Source organism: Scomber japonicus, chromosome 21 (assembly GCF_027409825.1).
Source record: "Scomber japonicus isolate fScoJap1 chromosome 21, fScoJap1.pri, whole genome shotgun sequence".
NCBI lineage: Eukaryota > Metazoa > Chordata > Actinopteri > Scombriformes > Scombridae > Scomber > Scomber japonicus.
In genome coordinates this window covers 2,434,853-2,455,185 of record NC_070598.1, presented here as the reverse complement: position 1 = coordinate 2,455,185, position 20,333 = coordinate 2,434,853, and the positions used below count along the sequence as shown (strand labels likewise).

The 20,333-nt window shown below is 41.6% G+C and overlaps 2 protein-coding genes across 3 annotated transcripts; one reads left to right on the top strand and one right to left on the bottom strand.

Annotated features, from left to right (window-relative positions):
* Nucleotides 1-880: 880 nt before the first annotated feature.
* On the bottom strand, nt 881-5,856 carry si:dkey-75a21.2 (uncharacterized protein LOC794385 homolog). The gene is made up of 7 exons (XM_053342127.1): nt 5,725-5,856; nt 4,672-4,872; nt 3,986-4,113; nt 2,928-3,197; nt 2,524-2,552; nt 2,021-2,077; nt 881-1,260 (listed from the first exon to the last, which is right to left on the bottom strand). The coding sequence occupies exons 1-7, from the start codon at nt 5,800-5,802 to the stop codon at nt 881-883; spliced, it is 1,143 nt and encodes a 380-aa protein (XP_053198102.1). The 5' UTR covers nt 5,803-5,856.
* A 142-nt stretch (nt 5,857-5,998) lies between these two features.
* ssr1 (signal sequence receptor, alpha) lies at nt 5,999-18,654 on the top strand. 2 transcript variants are annotated; one of them, XM_053342137.1, is made up of 10 exons: nt 5,999-6,137; nt 9,029-9,162; nt 10,613-10,709; nt 10,820-10,923; nt 11,948-12,106; nt 12,826-12,902; nt 13,468-13,546; nt 13,852-13,945; nt 15,946-15,960; nt 17,985-18,654. In XM_053342137.1, exons 1-10 carry the CDS (start codon nt 6,068-6,070, stop codon nt 18,050-18,052), a joined length of 897 nt encoding a protein of 298 aa, XP_053198112.1. In that variant the 5' UTR covers nt 5,999-6,067; the 3' UTR covers nt 18,053-18,654. The 2 variants fall into 2 exon arrangements, with proteins under 2 accessions (XP_053198112.1, XP_053198113.1); XM_053342138.1 differs by lacking the exon at nt 15,946-15,960 and having other exon boundaries at nt 17,985-18,652.
* The last annotated feature ends 1,679 nt before the right edge of the window (nt 18,655-20,333 follow it).

Genomic DNA, 20,333 nt, shown 5'->3' with positions numbered 1-20,333 from the left:
ACACCCCTGGTCTAGGATGAGAAGGGAAGGGGTGAGGTGCATAGCAGCTGAGTGTCCGTTAAGATGGTCTAGGATGGGGAGGGATGTGTTCTCCTCCACACAGGTCAATATAGATGGAGGTGGGTCTAGGATGGGGAGGGATGTGTTCTCCTCCACACAGGTCAATATAGATGGAGGTGGGTCTAGGATGGGGAGGGATGTGCTCTCCTCCACACAGTCCAATACAGACAGAGGTGGGTCTAGGATGGGGAGGGATATGTTCTCCTTCACACAGTCCAATACAGACAGGTAGGTCTAGGATGGGGAGGGATGTGCTCTCCTCCACACGGTCCGATACAGAAAGGTAGGTCTAGGATGGGGAGGGATGTTCTCCTCCACACAGTCCGATACAGACAGAGGTGGGTCTAGGATGGGGAGGGATGTGCTCTCCTCCACACAGGTCGATACAGACAGAGATGGGTCTAGGATGGGGAGGGATGTGCTCTCCTCCACACGGGTCGATATAGACGGAGGAGGGTCTAGGATGGGGAGGGATGTGTTCTCCTCCACACAGTTCAATACAGTCGGAGGTGGGTCTAGGATGGGGAGGGATATGTTCTCCTTCACACAGTCCGATACAGACGGAGGTGGGTCTAGGATGGGGAGGGATGTGCTCCCCTCCACACTGGTCGATACAGACAGAGATGAGTCTAGGATGGGGAGGGATGTGTTCTCCTCCACACAGGTTGATAAAGATGGATTTGGGTCTAGGATGAGGAGGGATGTGCTCTCCTCCACACAGTCCAATACAGACAGAGGTGGGTCTAGGATGGGGAGGGATGTGCTCTCCTCCACACAGTCCGATACAGACAGAGGTGGGTCTAGGATGGGGAGGGATGTGTTAATGACTAGTGAGCGCTACGGTCTCCTCCACACAGTTCGATATAGACGGAGGTGAACTCTGCCTGATCTGCTGTTTTTTAGAATAAGGGTGCTGCTCCTTCCTCGAGCACTTCAGGGGTCGCCCGGCTATCTTTCTCCTGGCGACGGCCGTCTGTTGGACTCCCATCATCTTGGACGACTGCAGGTTCTTAGACTTTGCTCTTGGCGCTTTCCCGAAGCACTGCAGAGCGGTGGTGAGCGAGCCATCGTTCATCTTGTCGTAGGAGTTCAGGAAGGTGCAGACGGGAGCCGTGAAGGTCTGAGGGTCGTCTTTCAGTTTGTCCGTCAGACTCCTGCAGAACTGCTGGATCATCTCCTCCAGATGCTCCACAGATGTGTCTGCGAGGAAAAACACAAAACTACAATTAAACGCCTAATTAAATTATATTGGTGATGATTAAAGAAGAAATATAATATGATCAGGTTTGTATTAGGGCTGTCAGTGTTAACGAGTTAATCGCGATTAGATTAATGCAATCCATAACACGTTAATTTTTTTTAATCTCATTTTAATGTAGCAAGCCTTTTTGTCCCTTCTACTCCCCCGTAGACGGCTCCTCTAGCTGTAGCGCTATGCTTTGAAGTGGCCTCCTGCAGTAAACCTACCGCGCTGATGGAAAGTAAGAGAGCTACTGGACTTTTGAACGGCTTGTTTAACTTTAAAACACTTCCAGACGCTTCAGTTGACAAGTCAAAAGTAAAATGCAACCTGTGTCAAACGGAGTTTAACTACCACCGGAGTACGTGGAGTTTGAGTTAGCACCTCCACGCTAAACACCCAGGTGCAGCCAAGCGAGCCTCAGCTCCACCAAAGGACCATTTTGGAGTGTGGGAGTTGCAGCAGAGCCGTGATTGATTCCCAGTTAAGACACTCTGGTAAGAAATGCTTTACATTATGGGCTTAAAACTGCCTTCAAATGGAAAATAACAGGATTTTAAACATGCAATTCAAAACGCCATTAATCGTGATTAACTCTGGAAATTCTGCGATTAATCTCGATTAAAAAAAAGAATCGTTTGACAGCCCTAATAGTAAAGTAAAACATGTAAAAGTGTAATAAGAGTTTAATAGAATCAGTAAAAGGATTAAACTTGTTACCTTGTTCAGGGCTGATGTTCTCGTTGGTGCAGTCAGCTGATTCAGTTACAACACTTCCTGAAAGAAAAGAGAGATTTTAATCTGTTTCACAAAGTTAGAGTTAAAATGCTTTAAAATGTTAAATATTGCTGACTCTTTTAAACAAATGCTAGGCCTGCCCTAAACCTCTAATTCTGTTTGTGCATGTCTGGTCCCTTATTTCTTATGTCTCTACCTCATTAAGGGTGTTTTTTGTTTTGTTTGCTTGCTTGTCTGCGTGTCTGTGTACGTCCATCTCTATTTGTCTCCCTTGTTACTGGACAACGATGGTAATATTGTGGTGTCATGTCTCCCTTCCCTTCTTTCCCCTATGTGTTTTTGCCCTCGGACACGTTCTTATGTCCTTGGCATACTTTGTGTAAAATGTAATTTGACAAGAGATGGTTTTCTATAACCTTGTGTGACTAAAAACATTTGATCACAAAAAAAAAAAAGTTAAATATTATTATTAATAATTCACTGACCTGCTCTCTGGAAAAGCTTGTAGTAAAGCCTGTAAGAAGGACAGAGACACAAAGAAAAGAAAGACAAAGAAATGACAGAAAGAAAGAAAAAGAAGGCAGACGAAAAAAGAACAGCAGAAAGAAAAGAAAAAAAGATACATTTAACATAGAAAAAGAAAGAAAGAATAAAGTAAGAAAGAGGAAGAAACAAAGACAGAAAGAAAGAAAGAAACCAGGATCAGACATTAAACATGTAATATCATACAGTACCACCACATATAATTCATCTTATTAAATGTAATTATAGATCTCTGTTCCATGTGTCTGACCTGTAGCAGAACTGAACATCGGGACAGATGTTTATATATATTAATGTTTATAATGTTTATAATGTATAGGTATATAATATATAATATAAATGTGACCTGTAGCAGAACTGAACATCGGGACAGATGGAGCGGTCAGCAGCAGCATGGACGTAGTTTTCTCCTTCTCTCTCCTGCAGTTCGTGTTTGATGCTGTCGAGCGCTGATGAAGGAGTGTGTCCGTTCTCAAACAGAGTCTTCAGCTTAGCGATGGTCTCGCCCGAAACGTCCCGCCTCCGCACAGCGTCCGCACTCGACAGCCGGTGGTTGTGTTCATGTTTGAGGTTCACGTTCAGCAGGTAGCCGTCTTTGATGTGAGGATCACCAGACCTGAACCAGCAGAACAAGATTCATTATTAATAATTACTAGGGCTGTCAGTGTTAACGCGTTAATCGTGATTAGATTAATGCAATCCATAACGTGTTAATGTTTTTAAATCTCATTTTAATGTGTCAAGCCTTTTTGTCCCTTCTACTCCCCCGTAGACGGCTCCTCTAGCTGTAGCGCTATGCTTTGAAGTGGCCTCCTGCAGTAAACCTACCGCGCTGATGGAAAGTAAGAGAGCTACTGGACTTTTGAACGGCTTGTTTAACTTTAAAACACTTCCAGACGCTTCAGTTGACAAGTCAAAAGTAAAATGCAACCTGTGTCAAACGGAGTTTAACTACCACCGGAGTACGTGGAGTTTGAGTTAGCACCTCCACGCTAAACACCCAGGTGCAGCCAAGCCAGCCTCAGCTCCACCAAAGGACCATTTTGGAGTGTGGGAGTCGCAGCAGAGCCGTGATTGATTCCCAGTTAAGACACTCTGGTAAGAAATGCTTTACATTATGGGCTTAAAACTGCCTTCAAATGGAAAATAACAGGATTTTAAACATGCAATTCAAAACGCCATTAATCGTGATTAACTATGGACATTTGGCGATTAATCTTGATTTAAAAAATTAATCGTTTGACAGCCCTACTAATAATAATCACTGGACCTTCACGAGCATAAAGAGGATTCATCATTTTAACCCCTTTAAATCTGACTAAACCACATTAACCCATAGACATATATATGTGTGTATGTGGCTGTTGGATCTCAGGAGATGAAGCAGTGTGTCATGTGACTCACCGTGACTTCCTGCTCTGACTGCACATGTGTCTCTTCAGGACCAGATACATGGTTGCACCACAGGAAGTGTTTTTGGTCTTTTTTACATCAGTTCTGGGAAACGTGTTGTGTTGACACCTCAGATCCACCTGAGACACAAAGACACACAAATACACACACACAAACACACACAGACACACACAGACATAAAGACATGATGTTAATGAGACAAATTAAATGAATTGCTGTTTAATTAAACTAACTAAACACACTGTAACACACACAGTAGATCTCTTTTATAAGACATAACTCTCTTCTTCCTCTTTTTGCTTTCTTTCTTTCTTTCTTCCTTCCTCTTTCAACTTCTTGTTATAGACTGTATTTATTTTCTTCCTCCTTCTGTCTTTCCTTCTTCCTCTCTCTTCTTTCCTTTTCTTTCTTTCTCTCCCTCCTTCTTCTGTCTGTCTGTCTTTCTTTCTGGACTATGTTTGAAGAGTTAGGGTTAGGGATCATATTTAAACTTTAACCTGATATTTAAACAGGCAGCAGTAAATTAAAGTCTCATTATGGAAACTAACACTGATTCCAACAGGCTGGATTTATTAATAACATATGAATTATACTTATAAAAACACTATAGACTTGAAGCTTTATCCACTTACACTGTAACTAACTGAACATAATGAGGCTTGTTGTAATGAACTCACTCTGTAGGCGTTGTAGCGTCCCGTGTTGGGATACGTCTTGGCCTTCCTCCACGTCTGTCCGGAGGAAGTCTGGAAGTCTTCCAGCCACTTATGAGCCTCTTCTTGTGAGGTGAGCTTCAGTTTAATGTGAGCTCTGAACTGAGTCTGAGCCGTCTCCTCGTAGGAACACACCAGGTGGACGTATCCTGCTGGTAACAGGTTCTGAAAGAGACGAGAGAGAAGACATCTTTATTCCATACTGTTAGAATGACTTAGTTTGTGCAAAGCTTTCATACAAAACTGTGATTTCTTATAACATAAAATCATCATACACCACTCAGACATATAAAGTATTCCTCTAATCTAATAAAGCTTTAGTATCAAACATTTCACCCTCACATATTGTTCATATTCTGACTCCTCACAGTATTTCCTCTCATGATTAGTCTCTGTAACAAACTTCTGAACCATAAATCATTCATAATGATCTCATCACTCACACGTAAATATGATTTATCCTTAATGAAGCTTTCATAGAGCACAGATAGTTTATTTTTTGGGTGTTAGGATTTTAAAAAAGACTCTATATTATGATCCAATGTTTTTTTTAATGTGAAGAATGAACTTTGTTGACATTTTAGATGAACACGTGTCACATATATTTCTTGTTTTGTACATTCTGGGTCACATTAGGGGAAGATGTAACATTTTAGGCTAAAAGAATACGTATTTTTACAGCAGGTGTTACCTTAAACATTCTGTAAGGGTTACACCTTTAAATAATAATACATCTATAATTCAGAAAGCAGATGTTTTAGTTATATTTTAACTATTTTTGGCCGGAAAAGAAGAAGAATTTATTGATATCAACTTCAATTGAAACCCTTTATACAAAACTATACATTAAAGAGGATTTCCAACAATATAAAACCATCATAAAAACACTAAAACATATAGAATAATCCTCTAATGTAATAAAACTTAAATATTAAACCTTTTCCCGGTTAGCATCAGAAGCTAACTAAGCTAACACCATTTTTATCTAATATAAATCTGTAAATAAACTTTAAAAACCTTTAAAAGAAGCTGATCTCCTGTTACTTCTTCTCCTCTGCCGGACTGCTGCTGGCAGTAAAGGCACGTACTCATCATATTCAACCCAAATAATAATAAACGTCTCCAAAAAACATCAACAAGTAGCAGCTAAAAGCGGCTAACTGGGAGAAACAAAACAAGCCGTAGAAGAAGAAAGGAGGCGGACCGAGCTGGAGGACCAATGAGAGTAGAGTTCAAGAGGCGTAGAAGAAGAAAGAAGGAGAAGTCGTCTGTGGCGCATGCGTACTAGTGGTAGTGAGTGTAACGGCTCGGCAGGCTACCGACACTGAATGAGAAAAGCACTGATTTAAACTCCATAAAAATGATGAAATTCTTACCTAAACTACTGCTGCTATTGCTGCTAGCCTTCCCGGCGACTTTCCTCATCAAAGGTGAGTTTAATAATGCAGCACAACATTTAAAAAAGTGTGTTTTAAAAGCGATAAGAGCTCAAATGCTACTGTTACCATGCTAGGCTAACGTTAGCTATTTAGGCCGCTGCTGCTGCTTTGACATGTGAGCTGAAAATAAGAGATTAAGAATAAAAAGGAGATACTAATAACTATAAAGTCATGGTGTTTATGTGGATGTTATTCAGTAGAGTATGGTTGTGTAGTGTTTAATGATATATATGGTTAGTAGTTAGCAGCGTTAGTGTAGTTTAACCTGTTTAGACTGACGTGTCCTTACTGTTAGCCGAGAGGAGCTAACATGCTAACTGTCATTCACACTAAGTTTAATTAAATCCAGACATTAAAGTGTTAATACGCTGTTTAATTCAAACTAGAGACGCTTTTCAGCTGTGGCTATTGTATGTAAATTATAACCGGAAGCTGTACTGTCACTATAATCATTAGCATGTACTGAAATCTGAATATTAGACTTAAATATAGTTAAATTGGCCCATATTTTAGTCACTGTTTGAGCTGTACTGTAGATATTATTGATCCCAACTGGGAGAAATTCAGATTGACACAAGCAGTATAGTGAAGGATTGAAAGTAGCAGCGTAAGGGTGAGAGTGGACTAAATATAAAGATATAAAATAAGATAAAATACTGTATACAGTAAACTGGATCTTTGTGCGGAAAAATCTGTAATATAAAAATGTGCAGTATGCAGAAGTTCCTGAGATATACATGCAGATATATAAGCCTTCAAATGTGCAGAAAGTCTGAGATATATCTGTGTGCAATGTCCCTGTGATTTATGTGGTAATTGTAGTTAAAGTAAATACTGTGATTTTTGACTGGGAGCTATCTGATGGCATAAAATCTATGTCACAGCTTTGTTTGATTTTACCTTAAAGGGAAATGTAAACTAAGTGATTTAACCACAGCTCAGTTTAATGAAGTCCAGACAGTTTTAGTGTTAATAAGCTTTATAATTTACACTAGAGACGTTTTTAAGCTTTGGTTATTGCAGGTAAATTATAACAGGAAACTCTACTGTCACTATAAGAACCAGTATGTACTGAAATCTGAATATTAAAGCTAAAATATAGTTAAATTACCTTTTTAATTTTATGTGTTATTTACAGGAATACAACAGTAATGTCACAGTTCTAAGTTAATTATAGGAAGCAGTTATCTCTACTTTACTGTTCAGACTAAAACTAAAGAAGTTTATCTTAAAATGAACAAGATTTACCCGAGTAATGATTTAATTTAAATATCTGCACTGAGATTAAAACTATAGAACATCTTTGTTTCTCTCTCTTGTAGATTAATCAGGACCTTTTTATTGGATAACCTTTAAAAGTCAAAGTGCTTTGGTTTTTGACTGTATGATAATATAAAAGTAGGTCTCCAGTTGAAGGAGAAGAAAATGATTTAATTATTCTGGTAAAATATTTCATACACCTATTTTCTTTTTTTAAACTCTTCCTATGTTTGATGCAAATCTAAATAAGATAACATTTTATAAAGTATGTAAAAAGAAGAAAGCCGTGTGATTTGATTCCTGACTCACTCGTTGTTTATTTTCTGGCTCAGTTTCTCTTTTTTTCTTCTTTGGTTAAAAAGTGAAACCTTCTGAATATGACCTTTGCCCTTTTCATTGTGCAATACAAAACAAACAAACATAAAACATGACATTTTATTGACTTAACTCTGGAGGAACTGTTCTTTATATCACAGCTTTGTTGGATTTTACTTTAGAGGAAAAAACTTTTTTTTAAATCTCACTGTTTGTGTGTAATGTGAGAGCAGTAATGTTTCACCACTTATAGTTGTGATAAAGTGTTAGACGTCGTATCAGAAGCCTTCATGCTGCTTAAATTCACTTCCTGCTTATAAAAACAGCATTTAGTGTATTTTATTTCTGTGAAAGGTGCTACACTGAACAATTACTATTATTATTATTATTATCATTATTATTATTATTATTATTATTATTATTATTATTATTAGAGATGTTTCCCTTAACCCAGAATCTAAAGCTAACTTCAACTTCATCTGAAGACTTTTCCTGGAGCCTAATAATGAATCCAGAATACACACTAAAGGAAATATCTCCACTTTTTTTCTTTATCATTTATTTTATTAATGAATCAATCAGGTGTTTGTTCAGAATATGATTTTAAAAAAAGTTGCTCTTTGTTTCCAGAAGTCCTCAAATGCCTCATTTTCATCCACAACTCAAAGATGTTTAATTTACTCCCTTCCTTCCTTTCCTCCTCCCTTCCTTCCTCCCTCCTTTCCTTCCTTCCTTCCTTCTTCCTCCCTCCTTGCCATCCTTCCCTCCCTCCTTTCCTTCCTTCCTCCTGTCCTTCCTCCCTCCCTTCCTTCCTTCCTTCCTCCCTTCTTTCCTTCCTTCCTTCCTCCTGTCCTTCCTCCATTCCTTCCTCCCTTCCTTCCTCCCTTCTTTCCCTCCTCCCTTCCTCCCTTCCTTTCTTCCTTCCTTCCTTCCTTCCTTCCTTCCCTTCCTCCTGTCCTTCCCTCCTCCCTCCCTTCCTTCCTTCCTTCCTTCCTCCCTTCTTTCCTTCCTTCCTTCCTCCTGTCCTTCCTCCATTCCTTCCTCCCTTCCTTCCTTCCTCCCTCCCTCCCTCCCCCCCTCCCTTCTTCCCTTCCTCCCTCCCTCCCCCCCTCCCTTCTTCCCTTCCTCCCTCCCTCCCCCCCTTCCTTCCTCCCTTCCTTCCTTGACTCGAGGACAACAGGAGGGTTAAATGAGATGAAAACACTTAAAACTCTCTAACTGAAGCTCTGAGGTCACATAGATTTCCTCTCTAATAAAGGAAGTGTTTAGTTTTTAACGTTTCCTTTCCTCGTGTCTCGTCCTTTCAGGGCCGGCGGTGAGCGCTCAGGATCTGACTGAGGATGAGGAGGCCGAAGCCGTGGATGAAGACGTGGTGGACGACGTGACGGCCGAGGATGAGGACGATGAAGCCGAGGTGGAAGACGACGAAAACACGGAACTGGTGAGTGATTATATACAGACTAGAGGATAGACATGAAGACGTTACACTCTTTTATTGAATTTAGTCGCCTGATGGAAAGTTAACCTTCCCGTCTGTTTTAACTGTTCCTTATGTCCTCCCTTTCTTCCTTCCGTCTGTCCTTCCTTCCTCTTTCCTTCCTCCATCGCCCTTTCTTCCATCCTTCTGTCCTTCCTTTCTCTCTCTCTCCTTCTTTCCCTCCTTCCTTTTCTTCCTCCCTTCCTTCTTTCCTCCCTCCCCTCCTTCTCTCTTTCTCTCTTCCCCCCTACCTACCTCCCTTCCTTCTTGCCTGTCCTTCCTTCCTCTTTTTCTTTCTCCCTCCCTCCCTCCTACCTTCCTTCCTTCCTTCTTTCTTTCCTACGTCCTTCCTCCCTTCCTTTCTATCCTTCCTTCCTCCTTCCTTCCTCCCTCCTTTCCTTCCTCCTTCCTCCTTTCTATCCTTCCTCCCTCCCTCCCTTCCCTCCTTCCTCCCTCCCTCCTTTCCTTCCTTCCTTCCTCCCTCCCTCCCCTCCTTTCCTTTCCTTCCTTCCTTGACTGGAGGACAACAGGAGGGTTAACTAACAGAAGTGAGAATTAGCAGCTTTCCTGTGTGTTTTCATATTGTAGAAAATAAACTATCAGTATATTAAGTTTTTAGACCGTTTGTCAGACAAAACAAGACATTTAAAGATTAAACCTAAAACATGTGATCAGCAGGGTGTTTTTAAAACTACTTTCAGACTTTTTATAGAAATCTTATTAAAGTTGTACCACAGAGAGTCAGGAAGCTTTTGAATGTGACAGTGAGAATTTAATTTAAAGTAGATTTATGGATTTGAGAGAAAGAGAAAACATCTGATTCTGTTTCAGGAAGAAATTAAAGACTGACTGATGCCTAAATGCTGCTTCTTCTTCTTCTTCTTCTTCTCCTCCTCCTGCTTCTTCTTCTTCTTCTTCTGAGCTCATTGTGACAGAGTTATATAACAGAGGCTGTGATGTTTTACAGTTTAAGCAGGAAATAGAAAGTCAGCACACTGTAGTTCTGAATGCAGATAGATTACTGACTAGAAATCAACCATGAAGTCGTCTTCTTAAACACACAACAGGCTCAGATCACCTGACAAGTATTAAGTGGGATCGGGAGGTCATGTGACTGTCAGGTGATTTATGGCCTGTTGTGTATTTAAGAAGACGACTTTCTATAGTTGATTTCTAGTCGGAAGTCTTCCTGCATTAAGAGCTGCAGTGTTCTGCAGTGACCTACTTGCTTACTTTTCTTCCTTCTGTCCTTCTTTCCCTCCTTCCTCCTTTCTGTCCTTCCTTCCTTCCTTCCTTCCTTCTGTCCTTCCTTCCCTCTGTCCTTCCTTCTTTCCTTCCATCTATCTGTCCTTCTGTGATTAACCCTTTGTGTGTGTGTGTGTGTGTGTGTGTGTGTGTGTGTGTGTGTGTCTAGACGGAAGAAAAAGAAGATGAAGAAGAAGAAGCGTTGGTAGGAGAGGTGAAGGCTTCTCCCAACGCTGACACCACCATCCTGTTCGTTAAAGGAGACGGTAAGCATCACCTCTTCCTCTTCCTCTTCCTCTTCCTCTTCCTCTTCCTTCTTCTTCTGTAGCAGTAAATTAAATCTCTTCTTCTTCTTCTTCTTCTTCTTCTTCTGCAGACTTCCCGGCCAACAACATTGTGAAGTTCCTGCTCGGCTTCACCAACAAAGGAGCGGAGAACTTCGTGGTGGAATCTCTGGACGCTTCTTTCCGTTACCCTCAGGTATTAAAAACACGCACTGCTCCTTTAATACAGCTGATGTTGGATTCCTTCCTTCCTTCTGTCCTTGCTTCTGTCCTTCCTTCTGTCCTTCCTTCCTTCTTTCTTTTCTTCCTTCTGTCCTTCCTTCCTTCCTTCCTTTCTTCCCTCCTTCCTTTCTTCCTTCTGTCCTTCTGTCCTTACTTCTTTCTTTTCTTCATTCGTTCAGTCCTTCCCTCCTTCCTTCTGTCCTTCCTTCCTTCTGTCCTTCCTTCCTTCCTTCCATCCGTCCTTCATTCCTTTTTTCTGTCCTGCCTTCCTTCTGTCCTTCCTTCCTTCCTTCCTTCTGTCCTTCCTCCTTGCTTCTGTTCTTCCTTCTGTCCTTCCTTCCTTTCTTCTTTCTTTTCTTCGTTCTGTCCTTCCTTCCTTCCTTCTTTCTTTTCTTCCTTCTGTCCTTCCTTCCTTCCTTCCTTTCTTCCCTCCTTCCTTCCGTCCTTCCTTCCTTCTGTCCTTCTGTCCTTCCTTCTTTCTTTTCTTCATTCGTTCAGTCCTTCCCTCCTTCCTTCTGTCCTTCCTTCCTTTCTGTCCTTCCTTCCTTCTGTCCTTCTTTCTTTTCTTCGTTCTGTCCTTCCTTCCTTCCTTCTTTCTTTTCTTCCTTCTGTCCTTCCTTCCTTTCTTCCCTCCTTCCTTCCGTCCTTCCTTCCTTCTGTCCTTCCTTCTTTCTTTTCTTCATTCGTTCAGTCCTTCCCTCCTTCCTTCCGTCCTTCCTTCCTTCTGTCCTTCCTTCTTTCTTTTCTTCATTCGTTCAGTCCTTCCCTCCTTCCTTCTGTCCTGCCTTCCTTCTGTCCTGCCTTCTCTATCTGTCCTGCCTTCTCTATCTGTCCTGCCTTCTGTCCTTCCTTCGTTCAGTCCTTCCCTCCTTCCTTCCTTCCTTCTGCCCTTCCTTCATGAAAAGCCTCAAATATCAACAAGTAAAAGTAAATGACACATACACTCTCTCTCTCTTCTAACCTGCTCCTCTCTGTGTTCCTCCTCTTCTTCTTCTCAGGATTATCAGTTCTTCATCCAGAACTTCACGGCTCTGCAGCTCGGCATCGTTGTTCCTCCGAGCAAACAGGCCACCTTCGAGTACTCCTTCATCCCCGCTGAGCCGATGGGAGGCCGACCCTTCGGACTCGTCATCAACCTCAACTACAAGGACGGAAACGTAAGGAGGAGAGAGAGAGAGAGAGAGAGAGAGAGAGAGAGAGAGAGAGGAGAGAGAGAGAGAGAGAGAGAGAGAGAGAGAGAGGAGGAGGAGGAGGATTTTCGTTCAAATACAGCCCAATTTGATCTCATGTGGGCTGAACCACTAAAAAGAAGGAAGGAAAGAAAAGAAGGAGGAGGAGGAGAATACAGGAAAGAAAGCTGGAAGGAAGGAAGGAAGAAAAGATGGAAGAAAGGGAGCATGGATAGATGAAAGGAAGGAAGGAAGAAAGGGAGCAAGGATGGATGGAAGGAAGAGACGACAAGAAGGAAGAAAGGGAGCAAGGATAGATGGAAGGAAGGAAGAAAGGGAGCAAGGATAGATGGAAGGAAGAGACGACAAGAAGGAAGGAAGGAAGCAAGGATAGATGGAAGGAAGAGACGACAAGAAGGAAGAAAGGGAGCAAGGATAGATGGAAGGAAGTCGACAAGAAGGAAGGAAGAAAGGGAGCAAGGATAGATGGAAGGAAGAGACAACAAGAAGGAAGGAAGGAAGGAAAAGAGGAAGAAGGAAACTGGGTTGGATTGGACCTCTTGGCGGGCCGGTTTTGGCCCACGGGCCGTATGTTTGACACTTTTTCCAGCACCTGCTGACCTCTGACCTTTTCTTATCTGCTGTCTTTCTCTCCTTCCTTCTCTCCCTCCCTTCTCCTTCTTTTCCTCCCTTCTTCCTCTCTTTAGGGAAACGTTTTCCAGGATGCAGTTTTCAACCAGACGGTGACGATCACAGAGCGAGAGGACGGACTGGACGGAGAAACGTAAGAGTTATAAACTTTTTACTGGGGTTGAGCTTTACTAACCCTAACCCTTTCTTTTTATATGTTCATTAATCTTTGCTTTCTTCTCACTCTTCTTCTTCCCTCCGCCTCTTCCTTCTTCTTCTTCTTCTTCTTCTTCTTCTTCTTCTTCTTCTTCTTCTTCTTCTTCTTCTTCTTCTTCTTCTTCTTCTTCTTCTTCTTCTTCTTCTTCTTCTTCTTCTTCTTCTTCTTCTTCTTCTTCTTCTTCTTCTTCTTCTTCTTCTTCTTCTTCTTCTTCTTCTTCTTCTTCTTCTTGTACTCCTTCTTCTTCTTCTTCTTGTACTCCTTCTTCTTCTTCTTCTTGTACTCCTTCTTCTTCTTCTTCTTGTACTCCTTCTTCTTCTTCTTCTTGTACTCCTTCTTCTTCTTCTTCTTCTACTCCTTCTTCTTCTTCTTCTTCTACTCCTTCTTCTACTCCTTCTCCTCCTCCTCTTCCTCCTTCTCCTCCTCCTCCTTCTTCTTCTTCTCCTTCTTCTTCTCCTTCTTCTTGTTCTTCTTCTTCCCTCCTTCTTTTCTTCTTCTGCAGGATCTTCATGTACGTCTTCCTCTCAGGTCTGGGTCTGCTGGTCGTCGTTGGTCTTCACCAGCTGCTGGAGTCCAGAAAGGTACAAATACTGAAATACACAATGCTGTTATTAGTAATAAATAAATAAATCTGTAATCAATAGTTTAATAAATCTGTAAAGTTTCTGTAGAGTCACGATCAACAGGAGAGAAATGAATCAGTCCGTTATTAACGTGTGTGTGTGTGTGTGTGTGTGTGTGTGTGTGTGTGTGTGTGTGTGTGTGTGTGTGTGTGTGCCTGTGTGTGCCTGTGTGTGCCTGTGTGTCTGTGTGTCTGTGTGTGTGTGTCTGTGTGTGTCTGTGTGTGTGTGTGTCTGTGTGTGTGTCTGTGTGTGTGTGTTTTCAGAGGAGGCGTCCGGCTCCTAAAGTAGAAATGGGAACTTCGAGCCACAACGATGTCGACCTGAGCTGGATCCCTCAGGAGACGCTGAACCAGATCAGTACGTATCATCCACACATCTGTCAGCTGATCGTACATCAGTCAGCTGATCTCACATCTGTCAGCTCCTGTTCTCTCCTCTAGAAGCAGCTCTGATCTTTTGTCTGTCGTCTCATTACTAAACCACACTGTAGAAACCAGGCTTTACGCTCATCTGATCGTCTATATCGGATCGGCTGATATTTAGCATTTTATGTAATTAGTGAGATCGGCTGTAATGTCTTAATTCTCCGATCCGATCAATGTCGTCATGTTGAAACTTTCTGCAGATGCTCCCGTTGCATAGATTACAGATGGCTTGTGTTTTATCGGAGGAAGGGAGGAAGGAAGGAAAGGAGGGAGGGAAGGAAGAAGGAAGGAAAGGAGGGAGGGGAGGAATGGAGGGAAGGAGGAAGGTAGGGGGGAGGAAAGAAAAAGAGAAGGAGGAAGGTAGGGGGAGGAAAGAAAGAGAGAAGGAGGGAGGGAAGGAAGGAGGGAAGAAGGACAGAAGGAAAGGAAGGAAGGAAAGGAGGAAGAAGGAGGGAAGGAAGGATAGATTGCAGATGGCTTGTGTTTTATTGGAGGGAGGGAGGGAGGAAGGAAGGATGGGAGGAAGAAGGAAGGAATGGAGGGAAGGAAGAAAGGAAAGAAGGGAAGGAGGAAGGTAGGGGGGAGGAAAGAAAGAGAGAAGGAGGGAGGGAGGTGATAAGGAAGGAAGGAAAGAAAGAAGGACAGAAGGAAGGGAGGAAAGGAAGGACAGAAGGAAGGGGGGAGGGAAGGAAGGAAGGAAAGGAGGAAGAAGGAAGGAGGAAAGGAAGGATAGAAAAAAATTCAGCAGCAAAGAAAGAAGCGGACATGAAAGAGAAGCTAGAATATAAAATATATATATATATAAAAATTCAGATTCAAACATTAAATTAACACTGATCCAACATTATAAACTAGTAGCTGTAGTCAGTGTTTAATGTTTCCCAACATGTTGCGTAACACAGCTGTTTAGTTTATATTACTCAATCATGTGATGAAACAGCAGCAACAGATTTAACTCTTTCTCTGCTGGTTTCACTTTCAGACGATTCAAACTTTTCCTCCAACAGTGAAATATAAAGATGAAAGCTTCGACTTGTTTCTCCCTGCTGAGGCTCAATAAGGAAGCTTTCAACTCTCAACTCAACTTTATTTATATTCACTTTAAAACAACCACAGCTGATACAGAGTGCTTTTTAAAACAAATTAAAACAATAAAACAGTAAAACAGGAGCAGAGTCTCATGCTGGGTTGAAAGACAAGGAATAAAAATGGGTTTTAAGACGAGTTTTAAAAATGGAAAAATTATTATTATCATTATTATTATTATTATTATTATTATTAGCTTGTACTCAGTGATAAAATACACATATGATCTATTTAATTAAGTATTTTAGTTTTTTTGCGTGAACAGCTTTTTGTTTTTTAAATATTTAACTACTTCAGAAGCTCCATAACTACTTCCTGTTTCCTCCTCTCGGTCTGGAGACAATATTAAATGCAGTAAATGAACTTTAGTAACCTCTGTGATCCAGTTTCTCTCACAGAGATTAAAACTAAAGATCAGATTCTGTTAAAAATATCCTTTAAAGAAATGAGTCTAAATTTAGACTGAACTTAATCCCTGTCCAGTAAACTGAACCCCTATAATTTTCAAAATAAAAGAAGATTAAAAAATAAACTCTCAAAGGCTTTTATTGTTGGGTTTTAAATATCAGATTAAAGAGAAAAACTAACTTCTTTTCTTCCATTTAAACTTGTTTTTAAATCTTTGATGTTTCACTTCCAGCTGTTTTTTGTTTCCCTTCCTGTCCAGATGTGTCTGTTCTCTCTTCCTGCTTTCACCTGTTTTTATCTCTGGATGAACTTTGAACTTTGAAGACGACTCACTCTCCTGTTTTTCTCTCCTCCTCTCCTTCTCTCTCTCCTCTCTTTCCCTCTCTCTCTCTCTTTCTCTCCTCCTTCCTCTGCTGTCATGTTTTCCTGCGTCTTCAGTGCAGAGTCGTAGAGGTGAGGTCTGCTTCCTGTCTCCCTGTGTTTCAAATCTTTCATCTTTTTATCATCACACTGTAAAGATGCTCTGATGAAACTAAACATGAGTCTCATTGGTTGATCGGTTAGTTTTAAACTAGGGCTGTCAAACGATTAATTTCCATAGTTAATCACGATTAATCGCGTTTTGAATGTCATGTTTAAAATATTTTCCATTTGAAGGCAGTTTTAAGCCCATAATGTAAAGCATTTCTTACCAGAGTGTCTTAACTGGGAATCAATCACGGCTCTGCTGCGACTCCCACACTCCAAAATGGTCCTTTGGTGGAGCTGAGGCTGGCTTGGCTGCACCTGGGTGTTTAGCGTGGAGGTGCTAACTCAAACTCCACGTACTCCGGTGGTAGTTAAACTCCGTTTGACACAGGTTGCATTTTACTTTTGACTTGTCAACTGAAGCGTCTGGAAGTGTTTTAAAGTTAAACAAGCCGTTCAAAAGTCCAGTAGCTCTCTTACTTTCCATCAGCGCGGTAGGTTTACTGCAGGAGGCCACTTCAAAGCATAGCGCTACAGCTAGAGGAGCCGTCTACGGGGGAGGAGAAGGGACAAAAAGGCTTGCAACATTAAAATGAGATTAAAAAAAACGAACGCGTTATGGATTGCATTAATCTAATCGTGATTAACACGTTAACGCTGACAGCCCTAGTTATAAACCCTAACCCTCATCAGAGCATCTTTGCCTTTATGATGAAATGTGATTTAAATGAATATAAATATGAAGTTTAAACATTTGAAAGCTGATTAGTTTGCATGTAGAGTCAGTTTGATTTTAAACAGGTTGATTAATGAAGCGTCAGCCTGAGGAAATTGATTTTAAATGATTAGAAATGTTAAAAATTGTGATTGAATTTTTAATTAAGTGCAATTTTACACATTTACAGCACAAATAAATAATCAATAAGTTTAAATTTTCTTCCTGAAATGAAATAAATACATTCCTACATCAGAATCTGAGCAGAATAATAAATTAATAAACTCTTTAAATCTTTATTAGAAACACCCTGAATGATCAACTCAACAGCTCTGCTATAAATTATATGTTTAATGAAGTTTATAAATGTTCAGTTTTTGTTTGCTTGGTCAGAAATATGATTTATATTTATATTATTATAATTATTATAATTATTACTGAGCTCATAGAGGAGGATATGTATGATGTTAGAAGGTGTTTTCCAGTTTTTTGTCCACCCCCCATTTACATAATGAGAGGGACAAAATATGAGGAACACTTTTGATGAAGGTCGACTAAAACTGAACATTTATGAGCTTCATGCAGATTAATCAGCTGATTAGAAACCTGATCCTGGTTTCACTGCACTGGTCGACATGTTGGTTTAACTCACTGTCTTATTCTCCTCTCTCTCTCTGTCTCTCTCTCTGTCTCTCTCTCTCTCGACTCTCTCACTCACTCTCTCTCCTCTCTCCTCTCTCTCTCCCCCCCCCCCCCCCCCTCTCCTCTCTCTCTCTCTCTCTCTCTCTCTCCTCTCTCTCTCTCTCTCCTCTCTCTCTCTCTCTCTCTCTCTCTCTCTGTCTGTCTGTCTGTCTGTCTGTCTGTCTGTCTGTCTGTCTGTCTGTCTGTCTGTCTGTCTGTCTGTCTGTCTGTCTGTCTGTCTGTCTGTCTGTTCTGTCTGTCTGTCTGTCTCTCTCTCTCTCTCTCTCTCTCTCTCTTCTCTCTCTCTCTCTCTCTCTCTCTCTCTCTCTCTCTCTCTCTCTCTCTCTCTCTCTCTCTCTCTCTCTCTCTCTCTCTCTCTCTCTCCTCTCTCTGTCTCTCTCTCTCTCTCTCTGTCTCTCTCCTCTCTCTCTGTCTCTCTCTCTCTCTCTGTCTCTCTCTGTCTCTCTCTCTCTCTCTCTCTCTCTCTCTCTCTCTCTCTCTCTCTCTCTCTCTCTCTCTCTCTCTCTCTCTCTCTCTGTCTCCCTCTCCCTCTCTCTCTCTCTCTGTCTCTCTCTGTCTCTCTCTCTCTCTTCTCCTCCTCTCTCTCCTCCAGACAAAGCATCTCCCAGAAGATCTCCTCGCAAAAGGAGCCAGAAACGTTCGGCCGGCTCCGACGAGTGACGTGGCGTCCCGTTACCGTGGCGACAGAGTAAACACCTTCAGCCGCTCGCCTGCGTCGTCGTCGTCGTCGTCGTCGGGCGGCAGCGAGCACACTCTGCCCTTCCTCCTCCTCTTCTTCCTCCTCCTCCTCCTCCCTCACAGAGAAACTTTAACCAGTGCCAAGCACAGCGACGACTGGCTCTACTTTCAGCTTAAAAACTGTCAACTACACACACACACACACACACACACACACACACACACACACACACACACACACACACACACACACACGCTCCTTTTAGTTTAACATTACGGTTTGTGGTGCTGAGTGAGAGCAGGCGTTTTGGGTTAAAGGTGCGAGAGGTTGAAGATAAACTGCTGAAACTCTCACTGGGAGACTTTTTGATTGTTAGTTTTTTTGTTTTTTGTGTTTTTTTTGTTTTTTGTTTTTTTTTCTGACTCTGACGTAAAGCTGTAAACGATTTAGTGGATTAATCGATTAGTTATAAAGTGATTTGAAACGATCATGAGAGCAAATTAAGTCACATAAATCTCATAAATCCAACTTTTATTTGTCTTTTAATGACAGAAAACTGGATTTAAAGCAACAAAAAAATTAAATAATTTAACATTTTACAGATTTTTAACCTTCCTGTTCGTTCTCCTTCCTTCCTTCCTTCTTTCCTTCCTCCCTTCCTTCCTTCCTCTCTCCTTCTCTCTTTCCTCCCTTCCTACTTTCCTTTCCTCCATCCCCCTTTCTTCTTTCCTTCTTTCCTCCCTCCCTCCTACCTTCTTTCCTCCCTCCCTCCTACCTTCTTTCCTCCCTTCCCCTACCTTCTTTCCTCCCTCCCTCCTAACTTCCTTCCTTACTTCTTTCCTCCATCCTTACTTCTTTCCTCTGTCCTTCTTTCCTCCCACCCTCCTACCTTCTTCCTTCCTCCGTCCTTCTTTCCTTCCTCCATCCCTTCTTTCTTTCTTTCTTTCCTCCCTCCCTCCTACCTTCCTTCCTTACTTCTTTCCTCCATCCTTCCTTCTTTCTTCTGTCCTTCTTTCCTTCCTTCCTCCACCCTCCTACCTTCTTTCCTTCCTCCGTCCTTCTTTCCTTCCTCCATCCCTTCTTTCTTTCTTTCTTTCCTCCCTCCCTCCTACCTTCCTTCCTTACTTCTTTCCTCCATCCTTCCTTCTTTCTTCTGTCCTTCTTTCCTTCCTTCCTCCCACCCTCCTACCTCCCTCCCGTCTACCTTCCTTCCTTACTTACTTCTTTCCTTCCTGCTTCCTCCCTCCATCCCCCTTTCTTCCTTCCCTCCTTCCTCCCTCCCTCCCTCCTTCCTTACTTACTTCCTCCATCCCTCTTTCTCCCTCCCTTCCTTCCTCCATCCCCCTTTTTTCCTTCCTTCCCTCCTTCCTCCCTCCCTCCCTCCTTTCCTTCCTTCCTTCCTCCCTTCCTTCCTTGACTCGAGGACAACAGGAGGGTTAATTGATCGATTAATCCACACAGTAATTCTGCAGAACACTTATTATCATTATGAGTATTAATGATGATGATGATGATGATGATGATGATGATGATGATGATGGCCGTTATCTGCAGCTCTACATGATGATGGTAACGATTGCAGTTTATTTTTTTTGTTTGTTGGTTTTTATTGTTTAGATTCTGTCTGCACTGCATTTTCATTATTTTCATTATTTTGGGGTTTTCTAACATTTTGAGTTTTGAGTGTTTGTGCTCCATCGCTGCTCTTCCTCCTCTTCCTCTTCCTGCTCTTCCTCCTCCTGCTCTTCAATCACTCGCTCTTCATTTCTTCATTTCTTCATTTCACTAAAACTTTTTAAATAATAATAAATAAAAAAAAGACTCTGCGTGGGCTCATCAGTGCCGTCCGTCTGTGTGGAGACCTCGCAGAGTTCAGACATATCATCAGTGTTTGGGACAAAAATCAACTTTAAAGAAACGAAAATAAAATGTAAATTAAATAAAAAGAACAAACAGAAGAAAGAAACTATGAGCTTTAAAATTCATTTTGAAGTCAAATTGAGTCATTTTTAAAGGAGCAGTGTGTCAAATTTTTTAGAGGTATTTTTTGCTGAGGTTGCAGATTTACAACAAACTAAAGAAGCCACAAAACTCACAAAAAGCCCTGGGTCTGGTTTGTCCTCTCTGGGCTTCTGTAGAAACACAGCAGCCTCTGTAGATATAAAGACTCATTCTAATATTATTCCTCCTTTCCTTCCTCCCTCACTTACCTTTTCCTCCCTCCCTTCCTTCGTCCTTCCTTCCTCCCTTCCTTCGTCCTTC

Excerpts from the sequence above, each read along its gene's own strand:
- si:dkey-75a21.2 (XM_053342127.1), bottom strand. The coding sequence starts at position 5,802 with ATGATGAGTACGTGCCTTTACTGCCAGCAGCAGTCCGGCAGAGGAGAA. Across the intron at positions 4,873-5,724 it reads GAGATCAGCTTCTTTTAAAG|AACCTGTTACCAGCAGGATA; the intron begins GTTTTTAAAGTT and ends CGTCTCTTTCAG. Across the intron at positions 2,553-2,927 it reads GATGTTCAGTTCTGCTACAG|GCTTTACTACAAGCTTTTCC; the intron begins GTCACATTTATA and ends TCCTTCTTACAG.
- ssr1 (XM_053342137.1), top strand. The coding sequence starts at position 6,068 with ATGATGAAATTCTTACCTAAACTACTGCTGCTATTGCTGCTAGCCTTC. Across the intron at positions 6,138-9,028 it reads GGCGACTTTCCTCATCAAAG|GGCCGGCGGTGAGCGCTCAG; the intron begins GTGAGTTTAATA and ends TCGTCCTTTCAG. Across the intron at positions 10,710-10,819 it reads CCTGTTCGTTAAAGGAGACG|ACTTCCCGGCCAACAACATT; the intron begins GTAAGCATCACC and ends CTTCTTCTGCAG.